Here is a 22,538-nt window from a genome sequence, read left to right on the forward strand (position 1 = left end):
TCAGATGCTGCCTGCAAGTCTCACTTTTCCTTGGCCACACCGCCCTCCCCTCCGCTCCAGGTCATCATTTCACAACAGCATCCCCCACACCCCTCATGTCACTCATGTGTCACTGACAAACAGAAGCATCAGATGAGAAGAAGCATCCCCAAACCCACCACCCTCCCTGCCTTGATTTGGCTGCAATGGGAGCTGTGAAGATGGGCCCCTGCTCCCATGGCTGTCTCCCCATTTATTCATTAGCTCTTGTCCCCTCCCCCCACCACATGATCCCTCTCTGCGTTACTACAGGACGATTCCATCAGCATACAAACACGGCTTAGCCTCCACAATATCAAAAGCTGCCTTTCTTTCTTTTTTTCCTTTTTTTGAGACAGAGTCTCTGTTGCCCAGGCTGGAGTGCAGTGGTGTGATCACGGCTCACTGCAACCTCCACCTCCCGGGTTCAAGCTAGTCTCAGCCTCCCGAGTAGCTGGGACTACAGGCGTGCACAACCATACATGGCATCAAAAGCCGTCTTTCTTTGCTCCTCTTTGCAGCCCCATCCCTCAATAATTGTCCCCCTCACCTCCTCCGCTTGTCTTTTCTCAACACATCCCCATATAAGAGCTTTTATCGGGATCTCCATAATCTCCATCTGGCTTATCAAATGGAAGAGCTCTGTCCTTACAGAGCCCACCTCAAAACAGCAGAAGACACAGTGGCTCCCTCTCTCCTTCTCAATGCTGCCTTCTCCAGGCTCCGTGACAGCCCTACCTTGGTTCTCCTCCCATGTCACTAGCAACTCCTTCCCAGTCTCCCTCCCTAGTTCCTCCTCATCTTCTCCACCCTCGGGGCTCCACCCTCTGCTCTCCCATCTCCATTCTCTCCCTGGATGATCTCATTCAGTCCCTCTGATGATTCCCAAATCCATATCTTCAGGCGAGACTTTGCCTTTTTTTTTTTTCTTTTAAATTGGCAGAGTCTCTGTTGCCCAGGCTGAAGTGCAGTGGTACAATCTCAGCTCACTGCAACCTGTCTCTGAGGTTCAAGCAATTCTCTTGCCTCAGCCTCCCGAGTAGGTGGGATTACAGGCATGCACCACCTCACCCGGCTAATTTTTGTATTTTTAGTAAAGACGTGGTTTCACCATATTGGCCAGGCTGCTCGCGAACTCCTTACCTCAGGTGATCCGCCTGCCTCGGCCTCCCAAAGTGCTGGGATTACAGGTGTGAGCCACCGCACCCAACCATAGACCTTGCCTTTAAATTCCATGTTCATATATCCGATGGCCTACTTGAATTTCCTCTGGCTGGCTAATTCACTTCTCAAACATGACCACAGCAGTCTTCTTCAGCCCAGCAAACGACACTGCCTTTCTCACCCAAGGGGCTCATGCAACCCGGCTCAAAATCACCTCTGATTCCTCCTTTCCCTCTATAATCCTTTCACATGGAGACAAGCCCTGTTTAGTGCTACCTACAAAATAAATCCTGAATCCGTCCCTTCCTTCCACCCCCTCTTTCATTACCCTAGTCCAAGCCTCATCTTCTTAGAAGAAGATCCAAAATCTTCACCAAGAGCCATAAAGCCCTATGCCTAGCCACTCTGGTCTAACCTCCAGCCCTTGAATATGCTAAGCCTAGTCTCACCCCAGGGCCTTTGAATGTGCCTGTGCCTGAACTCCTCCCCACAGACAGTCTTACGGCTCTCTTGAGTCATTCACTTTCAATTTCGACATCAGTTTTTCCTCAAGGCCTTCCCTGGCCAGCCGATCTCAAGGAGCCTGTCAGCCACACTCATCCTATCACATTGCCCTGTTTTATTGTCTTTGTAGTACTTTCTCCCTCCAACATTATCTTTAAGTTGTCAACCTATTTATCATCTAGAACGCAAGCTCCCTGAGGGCAGCCTCGCTAGTTGACTTAATTCTCTATGCTTTGTGCCTCAAACAATGCCCAGCACGTGGTGGTAGGTACTCAACAGGAATGTGTTGAATAAATGAATGATGGGAATAAGACGAGGTACCTCTCTGGACTAGTGAGAAGTCAGATGAAAAATAAGAACTAGGCTGGGCGCAGTGGCTTATGCCTGTAATCCCAGCACTTTGGGAGGCCGAGGTAAGTGGATCACCTGAGGTCAGGGGTTCAAGACCAGCCTGGCCAAAATACAAAAATTAGCAGGGCATGGTGGCATGCACCTGTAGTCCCAGCTACTTGGGAGGCTGAGGCAGGAGAATCACTTGAACCCGTGAGGCAGAGGATGCAGTGAGCCAAGATAGCGCCACTGCACTTCAGCCTGAGCAACAGAGCAAGACTCTGTCTTGGGAAAAAAAAAAAAAGAGAGAGGGTATGGTGGCTTACGTTTGTAATCCCAGCACTTTGGGAGGCTGAGGCGGGTGGATCACCAGGTCAGGAGATCAAGACCATCCTGGCTAACAAGATGAAACCGTGTCTCTACTAAAAATACAAAAAAAATAGCCAGGCATGGTGTCGGGCACCTGTAGTCCCAGCTACTTGGCTGGCTGAGGCAGGAGAATGGTGCGAACCCAGGAGGCGGAGCTTGCAGTGAGCCGAGACTGCGCCACTGCACTCCAGCCTGGATGACAGAGTGAGACTCCGTCTCAAAAAGAAAAAAAAAAAAAAAAAAGCAAAGAAAAGAAAGGGCAGCCAGGCAGCAGGCAGCAGACCCATCACAAGGAAAGTTACACAGATGGGAAGGAAGGTGAATGAAGAGTGACGATGGAGAGGGCCATCATCTGGGCCTCGTGGGACAAGCATATTGGATATGATGGACAGAGCGGCTGAAAAGCTAGGCTGGCTGTGATATGAAGCCTCCAGGATGTGAGAGAGGCTCACCGTGTACTGGTTACCAACTTGTCTTGAGTCCAATGAGGCAGAATACCCACGCATACATGTTATATAAAGCGAGTTTATTACTAAAGATGGGCAGCAAAGGACAACAGAAGCCTAGGATCCACTGTGAGCCTGGCCCCCAAGGCTCAGGAAAGCTGTCTGGGGCAGAGGGAGTCTTGTCTGTGTGTGCCACACTTGCTGAGGGACCCCAGAAAGCAGCCCACCCTGGGTTTTATATGTCAAGGTGACGTGATTTGCTGGGCTAAAGCCTTGAAGGCCATCCTATTTCTAGAGCTCAGGGAGTGGAACAGATCCTGGGGTGTTCCAGCCAGCCCCTCCCTATCTTAGGATATTGCATTCCCACCACGTTCCTTTTTTTTTTTTTTTTTTTTTTTTGAGATGGAGTCTCTCTCTGTCGCCCAGGCTGGAGTGCTGTAGTGGTGGGATCTCAGCTCACTGCAACCTCTGCCTCCCAGGTTCAAGCAATTCTCCTGCTTCAGCCTCCCGAGTAGCTGAGATTACAGGCATATACCACCAGGTGTGGCTAATTTTTGTATTTTTAATAGAGACAGAGTTTCACCATGTTGGCCAGGCTGGTCTTGAACTCCTGACTTCAAATGATCCACCCACCTCAGCCTCCCAAAGTGCTGGGATTACAGGCATGAGCCACCGCACCCGGCCCCCACCACATTCTTTAACTGTATAATCTTCAGAACTACAAGTAAGAAATGAGAGAGAACTGGGTGGGTCCAAGGCCCACCTGCACCCGGAGACTCGTCCTGCACAGTCGTGGAGTGAAGCATTTGGCCTTAGCACTCCAATGACTCTCTTAACACCTTGCAAAAAGCTGGGCCTAGGAAGAAATACTAGACTAGAGCACCCCGAGGCTGGACACTAGGCACCCCTGTACCCACGTGACTGCACGTGTGGCAAAGATGGATGAAGGGATGGGTGTGACAGTCACAGGGAGCCCCTGCAGGCTCAGGGGTGGCAGAGCAGGGACACAAGAGCTGCACAGAGGTCAATGCAGTAGCTGGTTCAGGACACGTGGTGCCAGGTGGAAGGGGCTCAGAGAAGGCAGAAGGAGGAATCCAGGTGTGCGATGGTTGGAGAAGCTGGAGGGAAAGATGTCAGGGCCTTGGCACCATCGTTCACCCATAGGCTGAGCGCCTGCTGGGAGCAAAACTTGGTGCTGGATCCTGAAATAATAGGAGACATTTGGCCGGGTGCGGTGGCTCACACCTGTAATCCCAGAACTTTGGGAGGCCAAGGTGGGCGGATCACGAGGAGATCGAGACCATCCTGGCTAACATGGTGAAACCCCATCTCTACTAAAAATACAAAAATTAGCCGGGCATGGTGGCAGGCGCCTGTAGTCCCAGCTACTGGAGAGGCCGAGGCAGGAGAATGGTGTGAACCCGGGAGGCGGAGCTTGCAGTGAGCCGAGATCACGCCACCACACTCCAGCCTGGGCGACAGAGCGAGACTCCGTCTCTAAAAAAGAATAATAATAATAATAATAATAATAGGAGACATTCTGGGACAGACTTCTACCCACCTTGGGGCTCAGAGTCTGTATCTGCGACAGGGGCAGAGGCCCCGGACTTTGGAAGCCCTGTAGTCCCCAGAGGGCCATGGGGAGTCCCCGGAGGGCCATGATGACAGTGAGGCTGGATTCATGGCCACCATCTTGGGCCCCCAATATCACAATGGAGCAGAAGCCCCAGAACTGCTTTTTTTTTTTTTTTTTTTTTTTTGAGACAGGGTCACATTCTGCCGCCCAGAGTGCTAGAGTGCAGTGGCACAATCTTGGCTCACTGCAACCTCCGCCTCCTGGGCTCAAGTGATCCTCCCACCTTAGCCCCTTCAAGTAGCTGATAGTACAGGCACGAGCCATCATGGCTGGCTAATTTTTGTATTTTTTGTAGAGACAGGGTTCCACCATGTTGCCCAGGCTGTTCTCCAACTCCTGAGCTCAAGCGATCCACCTGCCTCAGCATCCCGAAGTGTTAGGATTACAGGCATGAGCCACCACGCCCGGCCCAGAACTGCTTTTAATTGCTCGTTTGTTTTAGGCTTGACAGAAATAGAGCATTTGCCCTTAATTCAGGAAAACAATTAAAGGAGTCTTCGGCATGGGAAAATTGGGTCTCTTTTCTAGGCTGTCAGAATACTCAACTAGAATTTTTTTTTTTTTTTTTTTGAGATGGGGTTTCGCTCTTGTTGCCCAGGCTGAAGTGCAATGGTGTGATCTCGGCTCACCTCAACCTCCGCCTTCCAGGTTTAAGCGATTCTCCTGCCTCAGCCTTCCCGAGTAGCTGGGATTACAGGCATGCAAACAACGCCCAGCTAATTTTGTATTTTTAGCAGAGATGGGGTTTCTCCATGTTGGTCAGGTTGGTCTCGAACTCCCTACCTCAGGTGATCTGCCTGCCTCAGCCTCCCAAAGTGCTGGGATTACAGGCGTGAGCCATCACCGCACCCGTCCAGCTATAATTATTTTCAACCATACTGTTTGCTGAGCGTTTACTCTGTCCAAGTGCTTCATTTACATTATCTTGCTTCTCAGACGTCACTGAGAAAACTGAAATAATCAGTGTTTAGTTAACATACATATTGAGGACGACATACCAAACACAGTTGTAAAACTGGGGACTTCATGGTGAATGGAGCTTGTGACCTAGTTGGCGGAAAGTCTAGACCATTAACATGTAAATAAATAAATACAGTTTAGGCCGGGGGTGGTGGCTCATGCCTGTAATCCCAACACTTTGAGTGGCTGAGGTGGGCAGATCACTTGAGGCCAGGAATTCAAGATCAGCCTAGGCAACATGGCAAAACCCCGTCTCCACTAAAAATACAAAAAAATTAGCCAGGCTGTGGTGGCGCACGTCTGTGATCCCACCTACTCGGGAGGCTGAGGCACGAGAATCACTTGAACCCAAGAGGCGGAGGTTGCAGTGAGCCGAGATTGCACCACTGCACTCCAGCCTGGGCGACAGAGCAAGACTCTGTCTCAAAAAAAGAAAAAAAAAAAAAAGAACTCTAGGCTCACACTCATCAGGGTGACTGCTATAAACAAGAAAAAAACAGAAAATAACAAGTGTTGACAAGGATGTGGAGAAACTGGAACATCTGTGTACTGCTGGTGGGAATGTAAAATGGTACAGCTACTGTGGTAAACAGTATGATAGGCTGGGTGCGGTGGCTCACGCCTGTAATCCCAGCACTTTGGGAGGCCGAGGCAGGCGGATTGCTTGAGGTCAAGAGTTCAAGACCAGCCTGGCCAATATAGCAAAACCCTCTCTCTATTAAAAATACAAAAATTAGCCAGGCATAGTGGCAGGCATCTGTAGTCCCAGCTACTCCAGAGGCTGAGGCAGGAGAATCGCTTGAACCTGGGAGGTGGAGGTTGCGGTGAGCCAAAATCGCGCCATTGTACTCCAGCCTGGGCAACAAGAGTGAAACTCTGTCTCAAAAAAGAAAAGAAAAAGAAGAGAAGAGAAAGATTGTAGTTCCTCAGAAAATTAAAGATAGAATTACTATATGATGCTGAAACTCCATTTCTGGGTATATACCCCAGAGAACTGAAAGCAGGGTCTCAAGGAGATCTTTGTACACCCATGTTCATAGCAGTATTATTCACAATGGATAACAGATGAAAGAAACTCAAGTGTCCAAGATGAATGGATATGCCAAATGTGGTCTGTACGTACAATAGACTATTATTCAGCCTTAAAAAGGGAGGAAATTCTGACACATGCTGCCACATGGATGAGCTTTGAGGATGTTATGCTAAGTGAAATAAGCCAGTCACAAAAAGACAAAGCGATTCCGCTTATATGAGATTCTTAGTCAAATCTGTAAAGACAGAAGGTGGAAATGGTAGTTGCCAGGGCCCGGGGGAGTGGTGATGGGAGGTTATTATTTAATGGATATGGAGTTTCTGTTCTACAAGATGAAAAGACCAGCCTAGGCAACAGAGCGGGACCCTGTCTCTAAAAAAAGAAAATCGTTGGCCGGGCGTGGTGGCTCACACCTATAATCCCAGCACTTTGGGAGGCCAAGGCGGGTGGATCATGAGGTCAGGAGATCGAGGCCATCCTGGCCAACATGGTGAAACCCTGTCTCTACTAAAATACAAAAAACTAGCCGGGTATGGTAGCGCGCACCTGTAGTCCCAGCTACTCAGGAGGCTGAGGCAGGGGAATTGCTTGAACCCTGCCTCGATCACACCAAGATCTGAGCCAAGATCACGCCACCACACTCCAGCCTGGCGACAGAGCAAGACTTCATCAAAAAAAAAAAAAGAAAGAAAGAAAGAAAGAAAATCGTTAAGATGGTAAATGTGGCTGAGTATGGTGGCTCATGCCTGTAATCCCAGCACTTTGGGAGGCTGAGGCAGGCAGATCACCTGAGGTCAGGAGTTCGAGACCAGTTTGGCCAACATGGTAAAATGCTGTCTCTACTAAAAATACACACCTGTGGTACACACCTGTGATCCCAGCTACTTGGGAGGCTGAGGCAGGAGAATTGCTTGAACACGGGAGGCAGAGGTTGCAGTGAACCAAGATCGTGCCACTGCCCTCCAGCCTGGGCAACAGAGTGAGACTCTGTCTCCAAACAAACAAACAAAGGTGGTAAATGTTATGTGTATGTTATCACAGAAAAAAAAAAAAGTTGGAAAAGAATAAAAGGACTCTAGGTCTGGGGCCTGAGCCACTGGTGGTGTCATGAAGTGAGACACGAGCCTGGGTAGCAGCAGATGAGAGGAACCTGAGGTCTCTGCTTTGGTCCTGTTCTAGACACCCAAGAAGAGATGTCAAGGAGGACATCTGGTATTAGGAAGGACAAAGAAATGTGAGGAAAATGGAGTCATGGGCAGGAGGATGACTTTTAGGGAGGGAGGGAGTCCAGAGCAGGGGAAGGACTGAGGACAAATCCCTGGGTCTCCGCAACACTGAGAAATGGAGCACGAGTGAGGAGGAGCCAGCACTGGAGGCAGGGGCAGAGCAGCCAGTGAGGGGCAGGAGTCTAGAGAAGGGAGTATTTCCAGAAGGACAGAGTGAATGGGCATCTGTGTCTAATGCTGCCAAGGGGTCAACTCAGATGAGGGCAGAGATCTGACCGTGGCATGGCGAGAGCAGCTTTGGAGAGTGCTGGGCAGAGCCTGATTGGAGATGGAAGTGGGGAGTCAGGACAGCCAATGCTTTCAAGGAATTTTGCAATAGAAGGGGAGCAGAGAACTGGGATGATCAGGGGTGGGGGTGGTATCAGGAGACTTTGTTTTGTTCTTTTTTTTTTTTTTTTTTTTTTTGAGACAGAGTCTTGCTCTGTTGCCCAGGCTGGAGTGCAATGGGGCGGTCTCGGCTCACTGCAACCTCTGCCTCCTGGGTTCATGCCATTCTCCTGCCTCAGCCTCCTAAGTAGCTGGAACTACAGGCACCCGCCACCACACCTGGCTGATTTTTTATATTTTTAGTAGAGACAGGGTTTCACTGTGTTAGCCAAGATGGTCTCGATCTCCTGACCTTGTGATCCGCCTGCCTCGGCCTCCCAAAGTGCTGGGATTACAGGCGGGAGCCACCACGCCCGGCCTGTTTTGTTCTTAAAGAAGGAAGATTAGCCAGTTTTGGTGACACACATCTGTAATCCCAGCACTTTGGGAGGCTGAGGTAGGAGGATCATTTGGGCCAAGGGTTTTGAGACCAGCCTGGGCAAGACAAGACCCTGTCTCTACAAAAGATTAAAATATTAGCCGGGCCTGGTGGTGAGCACCTGTAGTCCCAGCTACTTGGGAGGCTGAAGTGGGATTATCTCTTGAGTCCAGGAATTCAAGGTGGCAGTGAGCTGAGATCGTGTCACCGCATTCCAGCCTGGGCAACAAAACGAGACCCTATTTCTTTCAAAATAAAAGAGGGAAGATGATAATATATTTACATGCTGATAGGAGTAATCTGGTGGGGAAAGCGAAGTTGATAACTTAGGAAGAGAGAGTGTGTGGTAAGCACAGTGTCTTTGATTGGGAGAAAAGCCTGGCCTGGCAAGAGGCAGAATGGGGATAGCCAGTCCCTCTGAGGGGAGGGAACAGGGGCAAGAGAGCCTGGGGTTGCTGAGTGAATGAGAAGTGGGTATACAGGAATAAAAGAGGCATCCAAGATCCTGCCCTCATAATGCTTACCTTCTGGTCAGGAGGGCAGACAACAGGCATGAACAAAGCCAAGTGGTGGGACCAGGAGTAACTCACTCAAGACCATGGCTCAGCCGGGCGCAGTGGATCACGCTTGTCATCCCAGCACTTTGGGAGGCCAAGGCGGAGGATCACTTGAGGTCAGGAGTTCCAGACCAGCCTGGGCAACATGGTGAAACCCTGTCTCTACAAAAAATACAAAGATTGGGCCGGGTGCAGTGGCTCATGCCTGTAATCCCAGCACTTTGGGAGGCCAAGGCAGGCAGATCACCTGAGGTCAGGAGTTGGAGATCAGCCTGGCCAACGTGGCAAAACCCCATCTCTGCTAAAAATATAAAAATTAGCTGGGCGTGGTGGTGCACACCTGCAGTCCCAGCCACTCAGGAGGCTGAGGCAGGAGAATCGTTTGAACCTGGGAGGTGGAGGTTGCCGTGAGCCAAGATCACACCACTGCACTCCAGCCTGGGCAACAGAGCAAGACTTCGTCTCACAAAAAAAAAAAAAAAAGATTAGCTGGGCATGGCAGTGCACAGCTATAGTCCCAGCTACTCTGGAGGCTGAGGTGGGAGCCTGGAAGGTCAAGGTTACAATGAGCTGAGATCACACCACTGCACTCCAGCCTGAGTGACAGAGTAAAACCCTGTCTCAAAAAAAAAAAAATACAGCTCACTTGGAGGTGGCAAGTCAAGTGTTGGGGAGGACGTGGGGCAGGAGCACAGTGGGGTGTGTGTGAGATTTGGGGTACATCCTCCAAAGGCTCAGAGAGTAAGGGGCAGTCTGAGGATCTCTGGAGAGGGGATGGCAGGGAGGAGCTTTATGGGACACTCTGGCCCACTAGAGGCCTCCTGGATCCCCTCCCCTATCCCCAGGAGGTGAGGGACATTGGAGAGAAGCCAGAGCCAGGCCGTGTGCAGCAGCAGCCTCAGAAGCCTGCGGTGGCTGCAGGGACACAGAGCCTCGGGAACTTCCGGCAGGGCTTCATGAAGTGCTTGCTGGAGGTGGAGAAAATGGAGGCCTCCCATCGGAGAGCCTCAAAGGCCCGGTCCCAGACAGCCCAGAAGTCCCCCAGGACCCTGACCCCGGTGCCCACCTCAGCCCCAAGCCTGCCTCAGACCCCTGCCTCGGTCTCTGCCAGTGTCCCATCGTGGGCCCAGCTGCCAGCTCCTGGGCCAGAGCCTGCCCCCATGGGAGCCCCGGTCCCCACCTCCATGCCTTGCCCTGTCCTGCTGGGCCCTGCCCTGGACCTGGGCTGGAGAAGGATGGAACTCTTGCACCAGAGCAGCGAGAGAACCCTGAGCTACGCCAAGGCACGGTAGGAGCCCCTGCTGCTCACCCGCCCGCTCCTGAAAGGCCCCAAGATCAGAGCCTTGTCCCGGATGCAGGTCCCTGTCCCTGCACCTGCCTGTTCCCTCGTGTGTCCCCCTCTCTCCATTTCTCCTCATGTGTCTCCTCTCCGCATCTCCCATGTCTCTGCCTCCTCTCCCACTTCTGACCCCTTTTCTAACTCCCCCAAAGGGGTCTCCCTCTAGTCCCCTCTCCTGTGTCCCACTTCTCCTCTGGGTCTCCTTTTTCCTGCCATTCTTGATCTCTCCGGGCTCCCCAAAGCCTCCCCCACGACCTCCTCCTGCAGGCTCCCCCAACCCCTCCCCTAGCTATCGGCAGGGTGGGCGGCCGGATGTTGCCCTGGGTCGGGGTTCTGTCCTCTGCAGGCAGGAGCCGGAAGAGCAGAGCCTCCAAAAGCTTTATGAAAACCGGGAGAAGTCCGAGGAGCAACTGACCCTGAAGCAAGAGGAAGGTGAGGGCAAGGAGGTCAGGGAGGTCCCAGCACAGGCAGGACCCTTGGTCCTTGGGGGTTTATAGGCGCAGGGCGGACTGGGGTGTTTTCCAGATCACATGGCTGCCGCCATGCCCACCAGAGCCCTGTGTAGCAGACCCAGCAGGGGTTTTCTGCACTTGGCCTATGGGACAGGGCTGGGTGGGGGATGGGCTCCAGCTCACAAAGCTGCTGGGTTGGGGTGGCCAGAACTCATGCTGGGTCTTTTTTTTTTTTTTTTTTTTTTTTGAGGCAGAGTCTCGCTCTGTTGCCCAGGCTGGAGTGCAGTGGTGCGATCTCAGCTCACTGCAACATTTGCCTCCAGGGTTCAAGCGATTCTCCTACCTCAGCCTCCTGAATAGCTGAGATTACAGATGTGTGACACCACGCCCGACTAATTTTTGTATTTTTAGTAGAGACGGAGTTTCACCATGTTGGCCAGGCTGGTCTCGAACTCCTGAACTCAAGTGATCCACCCGCCTCAGCTTCCCAAAGTCTGGAATTACAGGCGTGAGCCACCACGCCCGGCCTCGTGCTAGGTCTTCTGACTTGAGGTCCAGCCCTCTCCCTGTGCCAGAGCTGCCTCTCTGAGAGAATGACAGATGCCCTGCACAGTGCTTTAGGTTTTGGAATAGTTTCTGCTTCCTTTAACCCAAGCCTGCTCTATTGGTCCTCTTCAGAGCACCCTGGATGGGAGACAGGGCTCCAGGAGCCCTGCCCATCCTAGACAGTCCCTCACCATTAAACAAGGCCATCAGCCTAAACATGTACCCCATTCCCACCGCATCTCACCTTCACCAAAAAGTTAAAAAAGTTCTGAACACCTACCCTGCTCTCTATTGTCCTCAGGATGGGGCCCTGTGACCCCACTCCCCCATCACCCTGGCCCTAGAAGAATGGATGTACATCCTCCTTCCATCCCCTACTCCTCCCCAAAGCCTGCAACCCTCTTGGCCAGAGCGGCCCCTTCCTTTGTCTTCCCTGGATGCTCTCACTAGCTCCCTGTGACCCCATCCTTGAAGTTCACCCCTTTTAGTATTAAAACCCTCTACCGTGGCTGGGCACAGTGGCTCATGCCTACAATCCCAGCGCTTTGGGAGCCTGAAGCAGGAGGATCGCTTGAGGCCAGGAGTTCAAGACTAGCCTAAGCAGCATAGTAAGACCCCCCATATCTACAAAAAATTTAAAAATTAGCCAGACATGGTGGCATGAGCCTGTAGTCCCAGCTACCCAGGAGACTGAGGTGGGAGGATCACTTGAGCTCAGGAGTTTGAGGTTATGGTGGGCTATGATGATGCCACTACACTCCAGCCTGGGCGACAGAGCAAGACCCTGTCTCTTAAAAATAAAATAATATACAACTCCAACCGGGAGCAGTGGTTCACACCTGTAATCCCAGCACTTTGGGAGGCTTAGGCGGGTGGATCACAAGGTCAGGAGTTCGAGACCAGCCTGACCAACATGGTGAAACCCTGTCTCTACTAAAAATACAAAAATTAGCCGGGTGTGGTGGCGGGCACCTGTAATCCCAGCTACTCAGGAGGCTGAGGCACGAGAATCGCTTCAACCTGGGAAGCGGAGGTTGCAGTGAGCCGAGATCGCGCTACTGCACTCCAGCCTGGGTGACAGAGAGAGACTCCATCTCAAAAATAATAATAATAATAATAGTAATAATAATAATGATATACAACTCCCTAGCCACCTTCCTAAGTGCAGCTCTCCCTGCCCCACCTCCTTGAGCAGTTCATGAACAACGTGCCACTTTGACTCAGAGACTCAAGGTCCCACAGCTCCCAATCCCTGTCTGGCAATTAAAGGGCCAACTGCCCTGCTCCAGTGGCTCAAACCACCAGGCATTCTGAGCGATCACACCTGCTTCTGAGAGTTGCTCTGGTTTTTCCTTCTGTGGAGTGCCTGCGCACGACAGGTCACCATGTGCCCCAACACCAATCCTAGCCCCACCTCTTCCCTCCCATTCAGCACTGTTTGTCAGAGACTTCCAGGCTAACAGAGGCTATTGTGTGCCAGCACTGAGTTCATAGAATACCTCCAAGAGGGTGCACTGTTGTCATGGCCATCATACAGATATGGAAATAGAGGTTCACATGAGTGCAGCAACTTGCCCATGCCCCCGTCCCAGTCAGCACGGGCTACCTTAACAAAGGACCGCAGGCTGGATGGTTGAAACAGCAGACATTTCTTTTGTCACAGGCTGGAAGTCCAAGATCAGGTTGCTTTCTTCTGTGGCCTCTCTGCTTGGCCTGCAGACAGCTGTCTTCTCATTGTCCTCACATGGTCTTTCATCCGTGAATGGGCAACCCTGGTATCTCTGTGTGTGCCCAAATTTGCGTTTATTATTTATTTATTTATTTATTTGAGACAGGGCCTTGCTCTGTCACCCAGGCTGGAGTGCAGTGATGTGATGCTACCTCACTGCAGCCTCCACCTTCAGGGTTCAAGTAATCCTTCCACCTCAGCCTCCTGAGTAGCTGGGACTACAGGCATGTGCCACTGTGGCTGGCTAATTTCTAAAATTTTTTGTAGAGATGGATGGAGTCTCTTATGTTGCCCAGGCTGGTCTCAGACTCCCGGACTCAAGTGATTCCACTGCCTCAGCTTCCCAAAGTGCTGGGTGGATGGTGTAAGCCATCGCACCTAGCCCAGATTTTCTTTTTGTAAGAGGACTCCAGTTGGATTGGATTAGGGCCCACCCTAAAGGCCTCTTTTTAACTTAATCACCTCTTTAAAGGCCCTATCTTCAAACACAGGCACATTTGGAAGTACTGGGAGTTAGGGCTTCAACATAAGAGCAATCCGGCTCATTGAATGGCAGAGCCAGGCCAGGCGCAGTGGCTCATGCCTGTAACTCCAGCACTTTGGGAGGCTGAGGCATGAGAATCACTTGAACCCAAGAGGCGGAGGTTGCAGTGTGCCGAGATTGCACCACTGTACTCCAGCCTGGGTGACAGAGTGAGATTCCGTCTCACCAAAAAAAAAAAAAGAAAAGAAAAAAGCGCTGTGGTCCCCTTGACTCACTCTGCTGTCTATTCCAAATCCAGGCCAAGGGTTTGGTTTGGGTGCCAACAGCTCAGCTAATTAGTGGCCTCCACTCAGCGCCAGTAGCCCACCCACTTTAGGGCACCCTACTATGTGCCAGACACTGGACTAGGCTCTTTATAGCCATGTTCTCAAAAGAGTAGAATGCTTATTCCTGTTGTAACAATGGGGAAACTGAGGCTCAGAGGTTAGATGACTGGACAGTTTTTCTGACTAAGTCTGTGCCCTAGACCTTGGTCACCTATCTGGATGGACAAGGTCACAAGGATCGCTGCATTGTGTGGACCAGAGCAGAGGATGGGAAGGGTCTGAGAACGTCCCAGAGCAGCACTGATACAAAGGCCGTGTACTAGTCAGATTGTGTGGTGTCAGGTTTCTCAGCCCCATGGCAAAATCTGGGCTGGAGTCAACAGAGGGTCTTACTCTGTTGATCCAGCTGGAGTGCAGTGGTGTGATCATGGCTCACTGCTTCCTGGATCTCCTGGGCTCAAGGGATCCTACTATCTGAGCCTCCCCAGTAGCTGGGACTACAGATGCGCACCACCATGCCCAGCTTTTTTTTTTTTTTTTTTTTTCATTTTTATTTTTAGTAGAGATGGGGTCTCCCTGTGTTGCCGAGGCTGGTCTTGAAATCCTAGGCTCAAGCAATCTTCCTGTCTCAGCCTAGCTGAGTGTTGTAGCTGGGACAGCAGGCATGCACCACCACGCCCAGCTAAGTTTTGTATTTTTAGTAGAGACAGGGTTTCACCATGTTGGCCAGGCTGGTCTTGAACTCCTGGCCTCAGGTGATCTGCCTGCCTCGGCCTCCCAAAATGTTGGGATTACAGGCGTGAGCCAACGCACCCAGCTCTTTTATTTTCACTTTTGATGGTGGAGGAGGCTGGCAGGAGGGTGGTTGGGGTGATGGGATGAATGAGGGAAACAAGAAATGCCCCCACCCCACATAACCCTGCCCTCCCCACAGCCTTCCGCAACTACTTTGAGATCTTCAATGGCCCTGGTGAGGTAGATGCACAGAGCCTGAAGAATATCCTGCTCCTAATGGGCTTCTCTGTGACGCCGGCCCAGGTGGAGGACGCCCTGATGAGTGCTGATGTCAATGGTGAGCGGCAGAGGTCTCCACTCTGCATCCCAGGCAGGGCCTGCTTCACTGGCTTGAAACCTGTACAGTTGCATGAGGCTCTGCACCTAAAGGATCCTGTGCTTGGTTTAATGCTCTACTGTCACAGTCTAGAAATGCCTTTGTTGTTCTTGTTGTTTGAGACGAGGTCTGGTTCTGTTGCTCAGGCTGAGTATAATGCTGTGATCCCTGCTCACCACGGCCTCGACCTCCTAGGCTCAAGCAATCCTGCCACCTCAGCCTCCTGAGTAACTGGGACTATAGGCGCACTACCGTGCCCAGCTAACTTTTTATTTTTTGTAGAGATGGGGTCTTTGTTGCCCAGGCTGGTCTCAAACTCCTGGACTCAAGGAATCCGCCTGCCTCAGCCTCTCAAAGTGCTGGGATTATAGGCATGAGCCACCACACCCAACATCATAGAAATTCTTAACAATTTTTCTTTTTTTGCTTTTGTTTTTTTTTTTTGTTTGTTTTTGCAACAGAGTCTTGCTCTGTCACCCAGGCTGGAGTGCAGTGGCACGATCTTGGCTCACTGCAGCCTCCACCTCCCAGGTTCAAGCGATTCTCCTGCCTCAGCCTCCCAAGTAGCTGGGATTACAGGTGTGCCAACACTCCTAGCTAATTTTTGTATTTTTAGTAGAGACGGGGTTTCACCATGTTGGCCAGGTAGGTCTCGAACTCCTGACCTCAGGTGATCCATGCACCTCAGCCTCCCAAAGTCCTGGGATTACAGGTCTGAGCACTTTCAGCTTGTACTTTCCTGTGTGCCCCATGTTTTCTGCATTGAGTATGCACTGCTTGATAATCAGACCCAGACAGTCCCTTCTAATAACCATGCCTGGGCTGCAACGCATGGACCTGCTCTGAAGGTCCCTGCCCACCCTGCTCCTCTGGCCTCCACAGGAGATGGTCATGTGGACTTCAAAGACTTCTTGGCTGTGATGACAGACACCAGGCGCTTCTTCTGCTCTGTGGGTGAGCAGGGATGAGCCCAGTGTAGTCAGAACTGGAGGAGGGGCTGGGAGGTTGGTTGTGGGGAGAGGAGAGGGCATTCAGGACTGCCCAGTGGTAATGGCAGCCACTATCCCATGTCTCCAGAACAGAACGCCCTGTCGGACATGGCTCCCCACAACCCCCACACTCTACTCTTTGAGATCCTGTCCCTGCTGGTAGAGATGCTGGCCTTACCAGAGGCAGTCTTAGAGGAAATCACAAAGTGAGTGGGGCTGGTTGTTGGGGGTGAAGGGTTGTGGACACAGAGGTGGCATCTAGCATTTTGGCACTGAGAACTTTTGGTAGTTACGACTTTTAGTCACAAGTGAAAGAAACTGGAGGCTGAGGCACGAGAATTGCTTGAACCCAGGAGGTGGAGGTTGCAGTGAGCTGAGATTGAGCCACTGCACTCCAGCCTGGGTGACAGAGTGAGACTCTGTCTCAAAAAAAAAAAAAGTGAAAAAAAAACTAGAATAAAACTGGCTTAAGCAAAAGGGGAATGTATGGCTCAAATCACTGGTTGGGGCCTCAGGACTATCGGGATCCCAGAGACCAAATGATACCAGTAAGTCTTTCTCTCTCCACGTATCCATGTCTGTGCGCATTGGCTTTGAGCTCAGCTAGGCTCTCCCTACAGAGGGAGGGATGGTAGCTGGCGGCCCCCATGCTCACACCCTCCTAGTGCAGCAAGAGGAATTCCTTCCTGCAGCACCCACTGAGCAGTCCCAGGAAAGGAATTTGATGGACCCCATCTGGGTCAGAAGACACAAAAGCCTCCATGTGTCTCCAGGGCAGGTGGGTGGGTAGGTAGTGGTTCATCTAAGGAAGAGACAGCCATAGGTGAAACAACATGAACATCCAGGGCTAGAAGCAAAGGGTGAAGGCAGAACAGTCCAGTTGATCTTCAAATAGCAATTTCAGGCCCTCATGCCTCAGAGGAGCCCGAGCCTCCATTTCCTGTCTTTGAAATGAACATGTTTTAATACTTGTTGCTCAATAAATGCTAGCTTTCAGCAGAGGTGGCTGAGTCTCGCTCTGTCGCCCAGGCTGGAGTGTAGTGATACAATCACGACTCACTGCAGCCTCAACCTCCTGGGCTCAATCGATCCTCCCACCTCAGTTTCCCTAGTAGCTGGGACTACAGGCGTGTGCCACCATGCCCGGCTTCCCAAAGAGCTGGGATTACAGGCCACCACATCCAGCCAAAAGGCACTTTGTTGCTGGGCAAGATGTTGTGTGCCTGTAGTCTAGCTACTCAGGAGGCTAAAGGGGAAGGGCTGCTTGAGCCCGGAAGTTCGAGGCTGCAGTGAGCTATGATGGCACCACTGCACTCCAGCCTCGGTGACAGAATGAAAGTCTATCCCTTAAGAAAAAGAAAAGAAAAGCCAGGCATGGTGGCTCATGCCTGTAATCCCAGCACTTTGGGAGGCCACAGTGGGTGGATCACAAGGTCAGGAGATGGAGACCATCCTGGCTAACACGGTGAAACCTCGTCTCTACTAAAAATACAAAAAATTAGCTGGGCGTGGTGGCGGGCACCTGTAATCCCAGCTACTCGGGAGGCTGAGGCAGGAGAATGGCGTGAACCCAGGAGGCAGAGGTTGCAGTGAGCTGAGATGCCACCACTGCACTCCAGCCTGGGTGACAGAGTGAGATTCAGTCTCAAAAAAAAAAAAAAAAAAAAAAAAGAAAAGGAAAAGAAAGAAAGAATTTGGAGTTCTGTCTGTGCCTCTTACTAGTTCTGCAGCCTTGGGCAAGTTGCTTTCTCTCAACATTCTGTTTCTTCATCTGTAAAATGAGGGCATATTTCCTCAACTTCAATGTGAGTGATGGAAGGATATGAGGACGGGAGCGCATCTCACAGAATTGAGCTTGTAGGAACCAGGCTCTCAGCCTGCTCGGGTCTCCTCTCAGTGAGTCACACAAAGGCTTGTCCTTGCCAATCAGTAAGTTGGACTAATTTTTTTCCTACCACAAACTAGGCCTTTTCTATATGGGCCAGGGAAAGGTGAACGAGCGCAGCCTGTTCCAGCAAGATCAATTTAGCAACTCCAAAGACAAGAGATCTTTTTTTCCGGCCAGGCGTGGTGGCTCACGCCTGTAATTCCAGCACTTTGGGAGGCTGAGGTGGGTAGATCACCTGAGGTCAGGAGTTTGAAACCAGCCTAGCCAAAATGGTGACACCCCGTCTCTACTACTAATACAAAAATTAGCCGGGCGTGGCAGTGGGCGCCTGTAATCTCAGCTACTCAGGAGACTGAGGCAGGAGAGAATCACTTGAACCCAGGAGGAGGAGGTTACAGTGAGCTGAGATCGTGCCAGTGCACTCCATCCTGGGCAACAAAAGCGAAACTCCGCCTCAAAATAAAATAAAATAAAATAACTAAAAGAGTATAACTGGATTGTTTGTAACATAAAGGATAAATGCCTCAGGGGATGTTTAGCCCTGAAGTCTTGCTCTATTGCCTAAGCTGGAGTATCCACTGTATGTGTGTGTGTATAATATATATATATATATATATATATTTTTTTTTTTTTTTTTTTTTTTTTTGAGACAGTCTCGCTGTGTCGCCCATGCAGGAGTGCAATGGTGCAATCTCAGCTCACTGCAAGCTCTGCCTCCCAGGTTCAAGCAATTACCCTGCTTCAGCCTCCCAAGTAGCTGGGATTACAGGCACCCGCCACCATGCCTGGCTAATTTTTGTATTTTTAGTAGAGATGGTATTTCTCCATGTTGGCCAGGCTGGTCTTGAACTCCTGACCTCAGGTGATCCACATGCCTTGGCCTCCCATAGTGCTGTGATTACAGGTGTGAGCCACCATACCTGGCCTCTTTTAGTTACTTTTAAATATACAATTAAATTATTATTGACTATAGTCACCCTGTTGTGCTATCTAATAGTTGATCTTATTCATTCTTTCTATTTCTTTGGCACCCACTCAGCTTTATTTTATTTATTTTATTTTATTTTATTTATTTTTGAGACAGAGTTTTGCTCTTGTTGCCCAGGCTGGAGTGCAATACCACAATCTTGGCTCACTGCAACCTCCATCTCCTGGGTTCAAGTAATTCTCCTGCCTCAGCCTCCCAAGTAGCTGGGATTACAGGCACGTGCCACCATGCCCGGCTAATTTTGTGTTTTTAGTAGAGATGGGGTTTCACCATGTTAGTCAGGCTGGTCTCAAACTCCTGACCTCAGGTGATCCGCCTGCCTTGGCCTCCCAAAGTGCTGGGATTACAGGTATGAGCCAACATGCCTGGCTTTTTTTTCTTTCTTTTTTTTTTTTTTTTTTTTTTGAGACGGAGTCTCGCTCTATTGCCCAGGCTGGAGTGCAGTGGCATGATCTCAGCTCACTGCAACTTCTGTCTCCCGGGTTCAAGCAATTCTCCTGCCTCAGCCTCTGAGTAGCTGGGATTACACGTGCGCACTATAACGCCTAGCTAATTTTTGTATTTTTAGTAGAGATGGGGTTTCACCATGTTGGTCAGGCTGGTGTCGAACTCCTGACCTCATGATCCGCCCACCTTGTCCTCCCAAAGTGCTGGGATTACAGGTGTGAGCCACCACGCCCGGCCTCAGCATATTTTTTATATTCATCCATGTTCATTCTTTCTTGTTTCTGAGTAGTATTTTATCATCTGAATATACCACAGTTTGTTCATCCATTCTTTTATTGATGGACTTCTGGGTGGCTTGTAGTGTTTGGGTTTTCTTGGTTCTTTTGGCTATAATGAATAAAGCTGCTTTTAACACCAAAGTGAGTGGATTGCTTGAGCCCAGGAGTTTGAGACCAGCCTGGGCAACATGGCAAAACCCCATCTCTACAAAGATACAAAAAAAAAAAAAAAATTAGCCAGGCATGGTGGCACACACCTGTAGTGCCAGCTACTCAAGAGGCTGAAGTGGGAGGATTACTTGAACTTGGGAGGTTAAGGCTGCAATAAGCCACGATCGCACCACTGCACTCCAGCCTGGGTGACAGAGTGAGACCCTGGCTCAAAAAAAAAAAAAAAAAAAAATTTATGAAAGTGTTTTTTTGTAGACATTTTTGTTTCTCTAGGGTAAATACCCAGGAGTGGAACTGCTGGGTCACAGGGTAGCTGTGTTTAGTTTCAGCAAAATGCCAGAAGTTTTTCCAAATGGTTGAGCCATTTTACACTCCCACCAACAATGTATGAGTGTTCCAGTTACTCCACATCTTGCTGAGATTTGGTACTGTCAATCTTATGTAGTCATTTTGGTGGATGTGTGGTGGTATTTTTTTTTCACTCACATTTGTTTGTATTCCAGAATACTTTTTTTTTTTTTTTTTTTTTTGAGACAGAGTCTTGCTCTGTTGCCCAGGCTGGAGTGCAGTGGCACAATCTTGGCTCACTGCAACCTCTGCCTCCCGGGTTCAAGCAATTCTCCTGCCTCAGCCTCTGGAGTAGCTGGGATACAAGGGCGCACCACCACGCCCGGCTAATTTTTGTATTTTTAGTAGAGATGGGGTTTCACCATGTTGACCAGGCTGGTCTCAAATTCCTGACATCAATCGATCTGCCCACCTCAGCCTCCCAAAGTTCTGGGGTTCACTTTTCTTCAATTATTTATTACTATTTTTTGAGACGGAGTCTCGCTGTGTCACTCAGGCTGGAATGCAATGGCGCGATCTCAGCACACTGCAACCTCCACCTCCGGGTTCAAGGGATTCTCCTGCCTCAGCCTCCAGAGTAGCTGGGATTACAGGCACCCACCACCATGCCCGGCTAATTTTTCTATTTTTAGTAGAAACAAGGTTTCACCATGTTGGCCAGGCTGGTCTTTATTTCCTGACCTCAGGTGATCCGCCCACCTCAGCTTCCCAAAGTGCTGGAATCACAGACGTGAGTCACGGCGCCCGGCCTCTTCAATTATTTTTTCATTCTCTTCCTCAGACTTGATTATTCCATTGTCCCATCTTCAAGTTCACAGATTCTTCTGCCTGCTCAAATCTACCTTGAATCCCTGTAGTAAAATTTTCATTTCAATAATTGTACTTTTCAACTCCACAATCTTTTCGGTTTCTCGTTTGGATTTTTTTTATCTCTTTTGTATTTCCATCTTGTTTATACATTGTTTTCTTTTCTCCAAGTCTTCCTTTAGTTCTCCGAGCATCTTTAAGAGAGTTGTTTTATAAAGATTTTGTCTAGAAGATCTGCTGTCAGGTACTTTTCAGGGACTGTTTCTGTTGATTTTTTTCCTTTAAATGGCCATGCTTTCTTGTTTCTTTGAATGACTATGATTTTTTGCTGAAAACTGGACATTTGAATCTAATAACGTGGTTACTATGAAAATAAGATTCTCTCCCTTCCTCAGTTTGCTGTTGTTATTGTTTGCTTATTTGTTTTTGTTGTTGTTGTTGTAGGCTGTCTCTGTGCCAAAGAGCAGTGTAAGGTATACACTTAAGGTCTTCTCAGGTCTTTTCTGAGCCTGTGCCTTTCCCTAGGAACTGGGGTTACTTTTCTAACTTTCCCCCACATATGCGGTTGCTTCTGAATGTCTTAGTCTTTAATGTCTGCCTCCGAAAAGGGTGAAAAGAGAGAAATGAAGTGGGGAAAAGGGCACTGGCCCTTTAAATTTCCTGGAAGTCACTTCAACTGGAAGGGTGCATGGCTTACCAAAAACAAAAAACACAGGGACAAGGGCTTGCAACAATGTGGGGAGGTGCAACAGCCCCTCTTTGCACCTTTGCAAAGCCCACCTCTTTGCACCTTTGTTTTCAGAAGCAGCCATTAGTGATCAGAGCACAATTCCCAGTATTTTGGAGGACAGGGTTCTTTTTGCCTACCCTGGCTCCAGCAAGCCAAGCTGCTCCTGGAACACATACACATCTGCCTCCCAGAGGCTGGAAATGGAAGATAAATAGCTGATATTGTGCTAAAAGCTTAACTTGACCAAAATTAACTGCAATTCGCCATCCAAACCTTCCCCTGGATGGTGCAAGACTCCAGAGTTCCAAAATAGTATATGACAGATTCTGCCAGTGCAATTGTTGTGTAGGTTTGAAGGCAGATTCCTGGTGCTTCCCACTCCACCATCTTCCCCTAATCATCTTAAATCCATCCAGTGGGCGGAGCCTGCAGTGAGCCGAGATCGTGCCACTGCACTCCAGCCTGGGCGAAAGAGCGAGACTCCGTCTCAAAAAATAAAAAAATAAAAAAATCCATCCAGTGAATTTTTCACTTTGGGTATTGTTGTTTTTGTTTTTGTTTTTTTTTTGTTTGTTTTTTGTTTTTTGTTTTTTTGAGACAGAGTCTCGTTCTGTCGCCCAGGCTGGAGTGCAGTGGCACGATCTTGGCTCACTGCAACCTCCACCTCCCGGGTTCACGCAATTCGCCTGCCTCAGCCTCCTGAGTAGCTGGGATTACAGGCGCACACCACCACACCTGGCTAATTTTTTGTGTATTTTTAGTAGAGACAGGGTTTCACTATGTTGGCCAGACTGGTCTCGAACTCCTGACCTCACGATACGCCTGCCTTGGCCTCCCAAAGTGCTGGGATTACAGGT

General features: G+C 49.9%; 1 protein-coding gene across 10 annotated transcripts in view; it reads left to right on the plus strand.

Moving 5' to 3' along the window:
• SPATA21 (spermatogenesis associated 21) overlaps nucleotides 1–22,538 on the plus strand; it is a 48,907-nt gene that overhangs the window by 19,935 nt on the left and 6,434 nt on the right. For 7 of the 10 annotated variants that reach the window (XM_054436383.1, XM_054436354.1, XM_054436340.1 and 4 more), the window contains 5 exons: nucleotides 9,894–10,336; nucleotides 10,734–10,819; nucleotides 14,859–14,996; nucleotides 15,918–15,989; nucleotides 16,113–16,230. In XM_054436383.1, coding sequence (XP_054292358.1) covers nucleotides 9,894–10,336; nucleotides 10,734–10,819; nucleotides 14,859–14,996; nucleotides 15,918–15,989; nucleotides 16,113–16,230 — 857 coding nt within the window. Of the gene's footprint in view, nucleotides 1–9,028; nucleotides 9,165–9,893; nucleotides 10,337–10,733; nucleotides 10,820–14,858; nucleotides 14,997–15,917; nucleotides 15,990–16,112; nucleotides 16,231–22,538 lie in introns of those variants that run through there. The other 3 variants (XM_063659102.1, XM_054436427.2, XM_063659105.1) reach the window with 2 other exon arrangements.

Source organism: Pongo pygmaeus, chromosome 1 (assembly GCF_028885625.2).
Source record: "Pongo pygmaeus isolate AG05252 chromosome 1, NHGRI_mPonPyg2-v2.0_pri, whole genome shotgun sequence".
In the NCBI taxonomy this organism is placed as follows: Eukaryota; Metazoa; Chordata; class Mammalia; order Primates; family Hominidae; genus Pongo; species Pongo pygmaeus.